General features: G+C 40.9%; 1 protein-coding gene across 3 annotated transcripts in view; it reads right to left on the bottom strand.

Moving 5' to 3' along the window:
* The window catches only part of KLHL32 (kelch like family member 32), a 69,615-nt gene that overhangs the window by 17,875 nt on the left and 38,696 nt on the right, over nucleotides 1-13,044 (bottom strand). For 2 of the 3 annotated variants that reach the window (XM_083497672.1, XM_083497673.1), the window contains exon 6: nucleotides 10,353-10,568. The exons of the other annotated variant lie outside the window; for it this stretch is intronic. In XM_083497672.1, coding sequence (XP_083353798.1) covers nucleotides 10,353-10,568 — 216 coding nt within the window. The remainder of the gene's footprint in view (nucleotides 1-10,352; nucleotides 10,569-13,044) is intronic. 3 annotated transcript variants of the gene reach the window in all.

The following is a 13,044-nucleotide window of genomic DNA, read 5'->3' as shown; positions in this document are numbered from 1 at the left end:
AACAGAGTTTCTTTTTGGATGAGCTAAAAATGGGGGGGAAATAGGTAGTAAATACAAGCAAATTAGTGTATCTACCTGCAACATTTTCATGCAACATTATGAATGCAGTTATTGTACAACCATGAAACAACCCCTATGATTATCTGGTAGCTGCATTGGATGCAGAAAAAGTCCATAGCCCTGAGTTCCCATTGAAGACAATGGAACAACCCAATCATGACTTTAGTTCCATTGATTTCAATGGGAACTAGTTGTGTCCAGATTAGATTTGATGGAGTGGAGCTGCATTTATTATAAAAAGCACACCTGCTGATCAGGCTGAAGGTCACCTGCATACTATTTGACATACAAGGGCAGGATCTTCCAAGATCAACATACTAAAACTACATTGCATTGTATCATAAGCAATGGCAGCCAGCAACGCAACAAACCATGGGTGCAAACTGTGGCAGCTACCATGTTGTCCTGCCTCTTCTCTCAGCTAGCATTTACACACTGCCTCGGCCTGCTATAGAAAAATACACACACACACACACACACACACACACACACACACACATTTACACACCACCTCACACAGCCTTAACAACATCCTATGAGACATGCAGTTATTTAAAATATGGTGCAGATTAATTTTCTACATTCTTATTCCACAGTGTGTGTGTAAGTAAAAATACGTTAGACACAGGTGATAAACAACTATGCTAAGCTAAAGAGAAAATTAAAAGGAGTGTTCTGCTCAATCTGTTGTGCCTTTGAGCACAATCTGAGGGGAAGAAGGGAAGCAAAAAAAGGCAGAGAAAGCTAAAGCGAAGGTCATAGAGTGAAAGAACTTCCTCAGGGCACAGAATAAATTAAATCTCAAGGAAAAAAAATAAAATGCGATTTCCTGAGTGCAAGGCACAAACTCAAAATGACAATGATTGACAGCCAAACTATATCCGTGCAATATCTAAGGCTGCACGTTCTCATTTACCTCAGTGTAGCCAGCAAGCGCCCATTAAACATCCGTCTGATGCCCAAATTAACCTTCTTGGCAAACTGAAAGAGGCACAAACTATCATAATCAACCTTTCATTATCACAGCAGCCTCTAGTTAAAGGGTCAGAATAATTGTGCCATCAGAGCCCTGATTGTTTTCAATCAACAGACGGCTGGAGTGACAGCTCAGTGATGGAGTAGTTTGATGAAACCGCACCAGGCCTAATCAGAGCAGATGAAAGGAAGGCATGATTGGTGCAAATGAACAGTCGTGCCTCTCTTTTTCATTTACAATCTGAAATTACTCTTAAATTTACAGGTCCCCCCCCCTTATGAGTACCTCAGAAAGAATATTTGACTTATTATGAGTTCTGACAGTGCAGAGTTATAAAACACAGGTAGGGTTTCCCCCACCCCCTTCCTCCAAGTGGAGGCTTTAAGTGTGTATTCAGCATAATTTTAACAAAATTCACTCTTGAAAAGTCGCAAAATGACTGAAGATTTGCAATGACCTCACCTTTCAGTACTGTTTGATTAGCAGGGCAGTTTATTATAGCTAACAACCTTCGCAGTGACAGGAGGGTTTTCTGTAGGGAGGGTGGGTGTGGGTGTGTGGAATAATAGCAGCAATAATTGATGGGCAAAGGTCTTTTCTAAATATTTCCTCCTAACCAATTTATTGTCATACCCAGTTTTAAATACGCACATTTACACTGCTTTCCCTCTTTGGAAGAATTCAAGGCAAAGATCATTTCTCAACCCAATTAGAAGTCAGCAATTTTGTTCAACATACTAATATTTAAGCATTTGGTTAGGTTGCATCCAATGCAAAATTTGCAATTTTATATATAGGCATACAAATATATAAGCTTAAATTGCTTAAATTTTATTTGCATGGCATACAACCTTAAAACAAGTCAAATCAGAACTAATTTTCATTAAAGAGGCCCATAATATGCCAGTTATACCTAAACCACTCAAGTCTCAACTCCTAAACTCTTTCGCACAGCTCTGCATAATTCGACCACATGGTTCCCTGAGATTCCAGCAGCTATTGAAATAAAAGCACGAAAAACATAAATCAAAGAAAACCTTTTTGTACTGCTGAACAGAGTAGGTATTTCAAGTGGCGAGCAGCAAGACCCTTTACTTTGTGTTCTTGAGCTGCATCAGATATTTGGCCAATCATACACCTCTACAGTATATCAGCATTCAGGTCAATGCAGCAAAACAAAAGGAGGCTTAGCAGCAGAGATTAATTTGTATCATTTCTACCCAAAGAAGGGCAAGCGTAAGGAGGCTGATGCTGAAAGATATTCACATCCCATAATTTTATATGCATTCTGTACACAGTCAATTAAGTGAACCCACCTTTCCATGTCCTTTTATATACAAACAATTCTACACCCTATCCACATCTACTTCTCACAGGAGTGTCCATGCAATGAAGCTATTATAAGATGGGCACAACCCAGTCAAAGCTAAACATTTTTTTAAAGCCCCTTTAATTCCTATAGTAAATAGTATGCCTTTCCCGCTCCCTTACAGAAATCAGTGGGATTTAAAGAGGCTCAACTGGATCGCAACCAGTGGAAATTACTGTAGGACATGCAAAGGGCAATTCCACAATGTTCTAACTACTGACAGAATGGGGTATAGCAGCTGTTTAAGGCTGGAGAGCACCATAGCAAATTATCTTTTGTGAAGCAGTCTTTCCAGTTTCTCATCCCATAGACTCAACTTTTGAATGGCTGGCAGTGACCACCTGCTGTAGATTGCTGGGTAGAGGTGTAAGTTGGTCCTAGCAAAGTCTCCAATGGCTACTGGTGCCCTGATGTAAGAGGAGAAGTCTTCCTCTTCAATAGCATCCATCGCCATTCCCATAATTTTGGCAAAATCTATAATGTTTCCGCATGTATGTCAGTTATGTCTGTCTTTTCACTGTCTCTTTCCAAACCAGTTTGCTTCCTTCACCTTAATCTCAAATTTCTGATGGTGCTTCTCCTGCCTATATCAACAGAAACTATTTGGGGAACCTGCAGCCATTTACCTGGAAGAGAACTCTCTAGGGGCTTCTTCCAAGGCAAACAGTGGTCTCTTTGCCACATCAGCTGCCACTACACCAATCATGAGGGACATTCATCTCAAACCTATCTGCATGTCAAGCAACCCAATATTCCTCAAGCTCAGAGCAGACTGTGATTTTTAACCGGCATAAAAAAGGTCAAAAATAAATGTGAACACACAAGGTAAACAACAATACAGCTACTTTAACAAACATTCTCACTTTTTGATAGTATTTTTAAAACAATATCAGATTCTGTTTGGGGGCAACACAACAGAAAGTGGAGCATGGAGCAATCTGCTGACTTTATTGGTGCTGTCATTTTTGAGGATGCAATATGAAAAATTCAAATTTTAAGTTCATACCTTGTGATGTTGAGAGTCTGCTTTAGAGAGACACAGCAGAATGAAACTGCAGAGTTAAAAGTAACTGCTGTATATATTATTATTTCCTTCCTATTGTTGTTTAGTCGTGTCCGACTCTTTGTGACCCTATTATCTGCCCTTAAAAAGTTACCTGTGAAATTTCAGGGGGAAATTCAGAAGTAGGCTCTGGTGCAGCATGAAGTGCAGCTGCTGGGGGGGAAGTGGGAGGGTAAGGAAAGAAAACATTTTTAAAAAACCAAGCCAAGTGCTAATTGTGATATCCTTTTCAGGTTACATTCACTCATGGATTTCATGCCTCCATTGAAATAAATGAGACACTCAGCTCCTGCAAAAGCTGCCTGTGATTGCTAGGACGCATGCAGTTTGTCATCTGTAGCAGAAGCATTCAACAGATGGTTTCTTGTTTCATTTCACAGGCTGTCTACTTTGATGAGCTATGTGTTTCTATGAGGCTGCCTGCATGCCTCTATTCAGATGTTCTTCCAAGACCCTGCTCAGAGTACTCTCAACTTCTGGAGTTTATTATTCCCTCCTCCAGTGGCATGCAGTCACTGGACTAAGGGGACTAGGCTGGTCCCCTAAATGTTTCCCTGGTGCCTCCTTCCCCATGCTGGGGAAGCTTCCGCCTGGCTTAGGGAGGGAGGTGCGGGGCTCCGTTGGGTCCAAGATCCGTTCTGCTATCTTCCCATCCAGTTTTTGGAAGGAGGCAGAAAGCTCCACCATCCTGTCAGAGCTCTGGCACCTCCTTCGCAAAGCCCAGAAAGCTTCTGACTGGCTTAGGGAGGGAGGCGCTATGCTCACGTGTGTGATGTCAGCATGTCACAATGTCACATGCATGACATTGACCTCACAAGCTGGCACCTCTGGCCTTAACTGTTCCTTTCACCGCATACCACTGCCCTCCTCTGCTCCATCCACTGGACTCCTCCTTGATGAGCTTCACAAAGAAACAGAACGTGCTGCTTACTTCTTCAGCTTTAGAAATAGCTTGATACTATTGGCTAGTTCTGAACTGCAATTTGTTGGTTGCTGCACTTTGTCGATTATAATTGTAATTTTATGTCGATATTTTATATTTATTAGTTGCCTCTGGAATCTGTGGTTAAGGGACAAAATGTTAATGTTAATGTATATGTTTCAAGTATTTATTTTACAGGGTAAGAGTGTGGTGGAGGAAATCACTAAATAAATACTAATACAGGTGGGTAACTTGCAACATCAAAAGGGCAGATAAACTCTCCAGCGACAGATTACCAGTTCTTGAGCTTTGGGTCCAGAGAAGCCGGACACAGCCATCAGAGCAGATGAAAGACCTGCACATGGACCAAATTTCTCAGACTGCCATCATCCACTTTTCTTAGTCACTTCATTCCTTTAGCTCCATAAATTCTGATTTGTGGCTTTTGAGGGTTTTTCTGCACAGGTTATCAGGCCCTGCAAGGGCCAGTTTTGTTTTGCTTTTTAATGATTATTATGTCCAGCGTGTTCTGGTTGTGTTTGGAGGTGAATATCTGTTCAAACTACTCAGCTATGAATGGTCATTGGGCAGTCTTTGGCAAGTCGCTGTTTCTCAGCCTGACCTCCCTCACAGGCTTGTTGTGCGGCTAAAATTGCATCCTTGGGGAAAGGTCATGATACAAAACATTATCAATAAAACTACCCTTTTCTTCTTCTCTATTCCATTTCAATAACTATATAATCAGACATCCGATTTCAGATGTACAGTCAGAGCACATTATGAGCTGCCAAGGCAGGGACTACAGCTCAGCACCGCAGGAGATTAGAGCCAGTAATGGTAGCTGCATGAACATTCATGCATTTCCTGATCAGCAGGTTGCAGCAGCCAATTTGGGTTCTTCTTTTCCTTAAGGTCTTGGCAGATAGATGATTACCAAGGCTGTTTTGTAGAACTTTCCGACTGACATAAATGTGTTTTTCCTCCCTTAGGCTGCATCCTCCCTTCTCTATTAGAGCCCAAGTTCACAACAAAATGCTTTGTATTACATGAGCCTCAAAGTGGAAAGCCTAACTACACACACACACACTTGCTATCTGTTATCTACAGTTAATGTTGCCGGAGTTTTCTCCCATATATATCCACTTTCAGAGTGGCTTTCAAGTTGACAAGCCGTCTCTAACATAGCTAGATTTCACAATTCTTCTCCTAATCTCCAGCACTGCTACAACATTCAGATTCTCCTAATTACTTCTTCACAAATTAGCTTCACTCTTTCCTTACTAAACTATATGCCTTGTTTCCCCCTCACTTCAGAGAGAGAGATATATATATCTTTGGAAAGGGAAAAAAGTCTGAAATTATAAATATATGGACAGAACAAGAAGCTTGCGTCGACTTCTGGGTAGATTAGAAATCTTACAGATGCAACTCAATAAGGGAGGGGGTTGAACTTGTATTATAGACAAATAATTCTTTGCGACAGCCCTGTCTCTTACTGCTGCATCAATGGCAGTATGTCAAATGCCACCACGCTGATGCAGAACTAAATGATCGTCACATGACCAGAAAGAGTCAAACTGTTGTGCCCGCAGTGATTCATCATAATCATTACCCTTATTATTTTATTGTTTATATATCATCCCCTTCTTCTCAATGAAGCTCAGGGCTGTGATGACCTACCTCCCCACAAGTGGTAGTGGTAAGTAGTTGTTTCAGATTTTGAAAAGTGATTTTCATATAGGAATCTACAGCAAGACCTCAAAGCCTGCTTAAAAAGGAAGAAAAGAAAAACCTTTCTTTCACAAAAATCAGTGAATTTGGATATCCTTCCTTTGTGGTTAGTTTTAATATTTTTTTTATTTATATCACATTTGCACACACAAATAACTCACACTAAAGTAGAACGAGTAAAAAAAATAGGTCAACAATGAAATGAACATAGGTTGCCTATCATTAATTTATCGGGAGGGGGACATAAAATGCCTTCCAGAATTATTTTTTAAAGCGGGTCTTCAACAGCATCCTAGAAATGATTAGAGAACTCCTAAGTGCAGTCTCGCTGCCTTGAAGGCCCTTGTCCCTGGAATCTAGTGCACCCATCCACAGGGCCAGAGACCAGGGCTTTTGATGCCAATTTTAAGACTGACAGGTTACTATGGGCAAAGATGGTCCTTAAAAGAAATACATAAGGACCAGGTTAGGACTTACAAATGGCTAACATCAGTAACCAATGCTAATTGCCCTGCTTTGATGCTATGCCTATCTGTGGGCGTAGGATGCATGGTTATTGGCCTAGAGAGGCGAGCTATCTGTAAGACTGCCAGCAAGTGGACCAACGGGAGGCCCTGGCCAAACTGATGTATAACTAATGCATAAATGTTTTCCTGGGTGCAGACAAGTCATGACAAACGCTTGCTGTTTCGGTGTCTGTCCCGATTCTGTAAAGGCAGCAAGGCTCTGCAGGTTGGTTTGTAAGTCTACATTTAATTCTAAGAAAGCACCAGAACTGATCCCTCTGGCATTCTGGGCATCCTTCTATTATATCCCTGCATTAAACCACTCACACTAGCCCTTCTCTGAGCCTGTGAATCAGAACAGTTGCATGTGGTCTTAAATACTGGCAGTAGAGTGTAGTGGAGAAAGGAATAAGGATCCACACCCACCCACCCAAAATGGTTCCCACTCCCAGACTCCAGGCTTAACACAGGCCAAAGTCACAACAGGGTGACTTTTGCCCATGGTTGCTATGGACTGCGATAATAAGGAGAAAATGGCCTTAACGTTCTTATCGAAAGCAAATGAAATATAATCAATAAAATGCTTTCAGTCTTCTCATTTTGTTAAATGCACAGAGGGCATTTTGGTTTAAAAACACTTAAAACTTTTCAAACTTGTTTATTATCATCAACATCCCTCCTCATCACCCTCACTATTACTAGAAGCGCATATTCCACAGCTAACAAGAAAATACAGAACTATATACTGAAAGACTTTTCCTTGCAGCTCAGTGCTTAGTTGAGATAACTTCTATGTGTAGTCAGACCTCAATAGTGTTCAAAAAGTCAGATATATATATTTCGTCTAACTACCTAAACCTGAATGTACATTGGCGGTGAGTCATCGCTTCAGTGACACAGTGGAGGAATTCTTTATGCCTAGACAATATTGCCATCCACTCCAGGGGTCCTGCCCTTGGGAAAAGAAAGGAGGAGATACACCATTAAAATTTTGGCCGATGCTTATTGGAAGCTCAGCCAGGGGATGATGCCTTGGGGTGGAATACTAAATCAGAGTTATTCCTGTGCATGCATGCATGTGCATACACAACATGGCTACATATGGCATTGCCAATGTCACACCGATTAACGTGCTATAGTAACCAAAGAGTAATATTCCTCATAAGCTTCTCTAATACATACTCCCCCCCCCCCAATCATTTGGGCCAATTTCCTCTTCCTTTCCTGGCACCTCCTGCACTGTTGTTGTCCTTTAAGACACGGGATGGGGATTTGTCAAAGTCAATGAGCACTTTATTAAAGGGAGAGTGCTCAGTAATGAACAATTCAGCAATTTAATGAGATTCTGTAGCTCTGTCTCCAGCCTGTATATCAAGTTTCACTTCTATAAAGCACCCTGACACTAATCCTCTGGCATACCCAATCTTCACCCTGGGCAGAATATTAGATTCTTCCATGGTATATTGCATTACCAGTATAACCTTAGCAAAAATGATGAACTTAACTACACTTGAGGCAACAGAGCAGGCCTGATTTGATTTTCCTGTATTGGGTTGACTATGAGGGAATTACCTATTTACTAAGATAAAGCAAAAACAGTTTCTTATTGCCCACTGAAAGCTTGAATTGGCAAATATTTATGTATGTCTTAATTCATTCTGGAGGACCAGGAATGAAATATATATATTTGCCCACAGCAGTAAAATAGCTTAAATATTCTACGTAACAGCATTAGTAACCGTTAGAGAGGCAATTATGATAACACCTAAAGTGGTCAGTGTACAGTTTGCTGCCACTCAGAAAACAGCACATTAACCACCGAGGAACACAGTGCTAGCTACAGAATACACACCCTTTTTTTCATGGGGGTTTCCTTTCTGGAAACCTAAAATACACCAAAGAAAACACCTATTGTCGTCCTTCAGTACAGGAAGAGAGACACATTTTATGAAAATACAGGGCTGCATTAGACACCCTTGAACATGGTTAAATGGTTCTCCTGAAGGCACAAATTTTATGCTCACTGCTCAAAAAAGGTATACAAGTGGCGACCATTTTGTGCACATTCAACTGACGTGCAACTGTCTATGTGACAGTCCTTTTGGACCCAGAAGAAGGTAAAATGGGGGGGGGGGGACAGGGGCAAGGCAGGCTTATGCATGTTCCACCAACGCACACAGGGGGCAGGAATGGAGCCTTTCCCCAAAATAGTCGCCACCTGTACCCACTATTCCATCCTTCTAAAACAACAGTCAAACACCAAGACACTGGCTACCAGCCATCCACTGCTCTAAACACTTGCACAAGTAGCCCTTCCATCTGGCCCAGTTCTGATGTCCTGCTAAACAAGAATGTGTCCCAGTGTCCATTGAGTGTGGGGAAAGATCCTCTCTTTGCAATTTTAATTGTTAGACTCAGATTTTGTCGAGTGATTTTATTGTACTGAACCTTTCAGAATTTTGTCTATATGCCAATAAAAGTTTGAGATTGAATATTCACCCCTCCTTCACCCCTTTGAGAAGGGCAAAGGAGGTTATACTAAGGTGCTGCCAAGTCACTCTGTAAAACGCTCCTCATGCATAGGCCCTATAGAATGTCCTAGTAAGAAGTGCCCACTAGCAAGAAGAGCCTATTGCCATTGTAGCCCAGTTCAGAAACTTGGTGATGCCACACAATTCTCAGGGATAGGATGCGGGGGTGTCCAAGGATCTGCGAATTACTGGAGTTCATGTGGACATACAAATTTCATGAACCAGTCCCTTTATCATCATCATCATTGAGGTTGTTGCTTTAAACCCTGCCCTTCAACAAATTTCCAATAAGCATAAGCTAGTATTGGGGAAATAATACACTAATGCAAGAGGTGTAAGCTATACTATGTGCTACTGTAGTTTAAGATGCTTACACTAGATATTCTGGCTTCCATTATATCTATATCTATATTGCATCTCTTCCTTAGCAAAACACATTTCAGGGATGGCACTGCATTTTTGTCTCATTGCAAACCAGATTACACTGAACACCAAGGGGCAGCACAACAGTCTCTCATCTTAATAATTTAGACCACACAATTATGCAACAAAGCAGAGAATGTGATCTCCCAAATGATTTTTTTTTAGATCAAACTAACATATTTTGCAGACATAAAAACCAAAGGATGTAACAGAGGTCACCTTCAGAACACATGGGTGGATACTCAGTGCATTAGGACATTACACAAAATAGGCCACCTAGCAGTTCGAAAGCACGTCAAAGTGCAAGTAGATAAATAAGTACCGCTCCGGCGGGAAGGTAAACAGCTTTTCCGTGTGCTGCTCTGGTTCACCAGAAGCAGCTTAGTCATGCTGGCCACATGACCCGGAAGTTGTCTGCAGACAAACACCAGCTCCCTCAGCCTGTAGAGTGAGATGTGCACGCAACCCCCGAGTCATCTGCTACTGGACCTTACGATCAGGGGTACCTTTACCTTTATCCTTGCCCAGCTCTCCCCCACCCGAGGGTTTGGTCATGAAGCATGAGTTCTGCTGGAACAGCATTCCATTGCACATGGTCACAATTCCTCAGTACACAGCCACAGTCAGATTGTGCGTCAATAATTTTCATCTGTTGCTTCCACGAAAAACGTGATTTGTTCTTAATCATTTTCTTTTCTGTCATGCTCAAGGGTCCACAGTACTAGTCCTCCTACAGTTTAACATACACATCCACTTATCTTTGCACTTTACCTGCCAAATTTGTTCTTCGCTCAGTGACGTGAGTCGGTCACTCTTCAAGACCTCTCGGATGAGGCAGTATGGTAGCGTCAGGACTTCTTCTGGGTGGTTCTTCTGTAGCTCAGATAGGTGTTTTACCAAGAAGTCAACCACCGCTTTTTCCAGTAGAGTGAGGTTAAATAGGTCAGCAAGTTTATATAGGTCCAAGTAATTAAAGCTATTTAACTCCTGGTCAAATAAAAGAAGAAGAAAAATTAGGAGTACGAAGTTCAAGCAGAACTGAAAAACTCTGCAATGTGTTCAAACACTGCATATTTATGGTATAGAAGAAAACATGGCAATCCAAATTAATCCCAAATAAACCCTACCTTGTTCCCATATGAAATAATTCATTTATCTACAGACAAAGAGAAATTTTAGGGGCTAGAAAGGGAAGGTACGGTACCAACTTAGGGACTTCTAAACCAACATCTGCTGATTCACAAAAGAACAAATGAGAGACAGATTAGCTAGTGTGTAAATCAATCAAATTTCTTTTGTAACAGGGAAATTTGAGAACAATCTATAACAGCTGTCACACCTTCCTTGGCTTTGGGTGAAGATGATGATTTGAGGGCGTTTACATTAGCAGAAGATCCCTCAGGAAACCTGGTCTTTCTTAGGGTGGTTTAGAACAGAGTTATAGGGGAAGAAATTCCACCTAGTCCCTGAAAGAGCATCCAGAAGATGAAATGGCTCTGTTTCAGAGAAAATATATTAAAAACAATCCACATATGGTATCATGCCCTGATGAGATTTAATGTATCTGCTAGGTACCATGTCCCCAGTTTTGGGAGAGGCCTAGTGCTAGGGTTTGAAGAAGTTATAGCCAGCAGGGCACATATATTCATCTCTGGTGGAGTGCCTACAGTTTTTGAGATTTTGGGATACAATATCCCAATGTCATAACTTGAAAAACAGCTCGCTAACATCACTGAAAGTACAAGGCTGAAATGTGCTGAAAAAATAATGGATTCAAGTGTTCAGACAATTATCGGTTGATGTTGTTTAAGATGTCAGGTCCTTTGAATAACTAAGATAATGGTGATGAGACCCATAATGAGAAAAAATATTATGCCGTCATGCCATTGCAGTTGCTGAGTCTTTTCTTTTGGCTGGAGTTATTTGTTTGCTGATGTTTCTATTTGATTCAAGTAAATAATTGTGGTTCTCAATATTATTATTTTTAAGTGTGGGAGATGACTTCAGATGAAGAAGCCCTTCTCTTATTTCAAAATAAATTTGTGTTTCTTTAACAGTGCACCCCATACAAGGCTTCTGGAAATTCAGGAGAGTTTCAAAAGCAGGTTGGAATCTACCATTCCAAGTTTTAAAAAGATCAAATGGGGAGAGCCCAGTCCTTGGGCTCATCTAATGCCGCTCTTCAAATCCTGGCCAGTGTGAAAAGAAAAATTATTGATATTAGCTATCACAAGCACTCCCCATATTTTCTATACTGGCATGATATACTGTTATAACATTTTATTCTTGCAGTAACCCTGTAGGAAAATCAGGCCACAGTACAGTGACAGGCTGTGTAGACATTTGAACCCATGCCTCCCAAGTTCACTGTTCCACACTCACTTCTCTATAACCTATGTTTTCACTCAGTGTTTCTCAAACTTAGGCCCCCCCAGGTGTTGTTGGATTACAACTCCCACCATCCCTAGCTAGCAAGGGATGGTGGGAGTTGTAGTTCTGCTTTTTAACCACTGTTTTAACCACTGGGCTGCAGCTGTCAGCTACCTCTCTTCTACATATGGTCAGTCTGATAAACAACTTGAATATGGAGCTTTTAAGGATCTCAAACTTTGTCCCACATTATTATTTTAAACAGCACCGAGTCCTTGCCCACTCAGGATACAAGAACTTTAGTTCTGAATTCCACAGCCAAGGAAGCTAAGTATATCAGCCTCCTCCAACAAAATTCACTCCATTGTAATACCAATCACTTCTTCAGCTTAAAATTATACACTGCGATACACTGCTACCCAGCTGATGAAGCTGCATGCCAAAAAATGTCATGCTGAGATTGTGAGATGTATATTACTGATCAGATAACCCACCTTCCAATCAGCGATAGGGCTTTGGAAGCATAATGACATGACAAAAGTACAGGAATTGTCTGCAGGAGTTGAACTTTTTATCTTCTTTTGGTATCCACCCCCCTAAAAATATATTAAGGCAGTTATCTGAAACATAGCAATCTAAACTGCCTCCTTGGAATGCATTTCAAAACAAAAATGTTATAGGAACAGTAGTATTTTTTTAAGACATCTACTAAAAAGTAATTCAGTTCAGAAATGCAGTTATAGTTGTTAGGAGCAATCCAGAACTGACCATAGCTTGTGATAGCAATTTCACTTTCAAATCCTTTACCATATTATTATTATATATGTTGCATTGAAGTCCAATGAATGTCAACATACACATGTGAAAGTCTGGACCATCAAACTATTTATTTATTGTTCTATATAATGTATACCATCAACATAGCTCTATTCAACTTTTGTGCTTGCCTGCAAATTCAGAGGTACACACTAATGAATAATGTTGACAATCACTGGTTGGCTTCCCCATCCCTGTTATATAGGTTTGTGATACTACAGAGAACTCAGGTGGGAGCAGTTTCCTTCAACTTGTCCTCAAGTGTTGCACTAGCCTA

Source organism: Podarcis liolepis, assembly GCF_965112155.1.
Source record: "Podarcis liolepis genome assembly, chromosome: 3".
NCBI classification, from domain to species: Eukaryota; Metazoa; Chordata; class Lepidosauria; order Squamata; family Lacertidae; genus Podarcis; species Podarcis liolepis.
The sequence above is the reverse complement of the archived record's forward strand: the minus strand, read 5'-3'. Positions and strand labels throughout refer to the sequence as shown.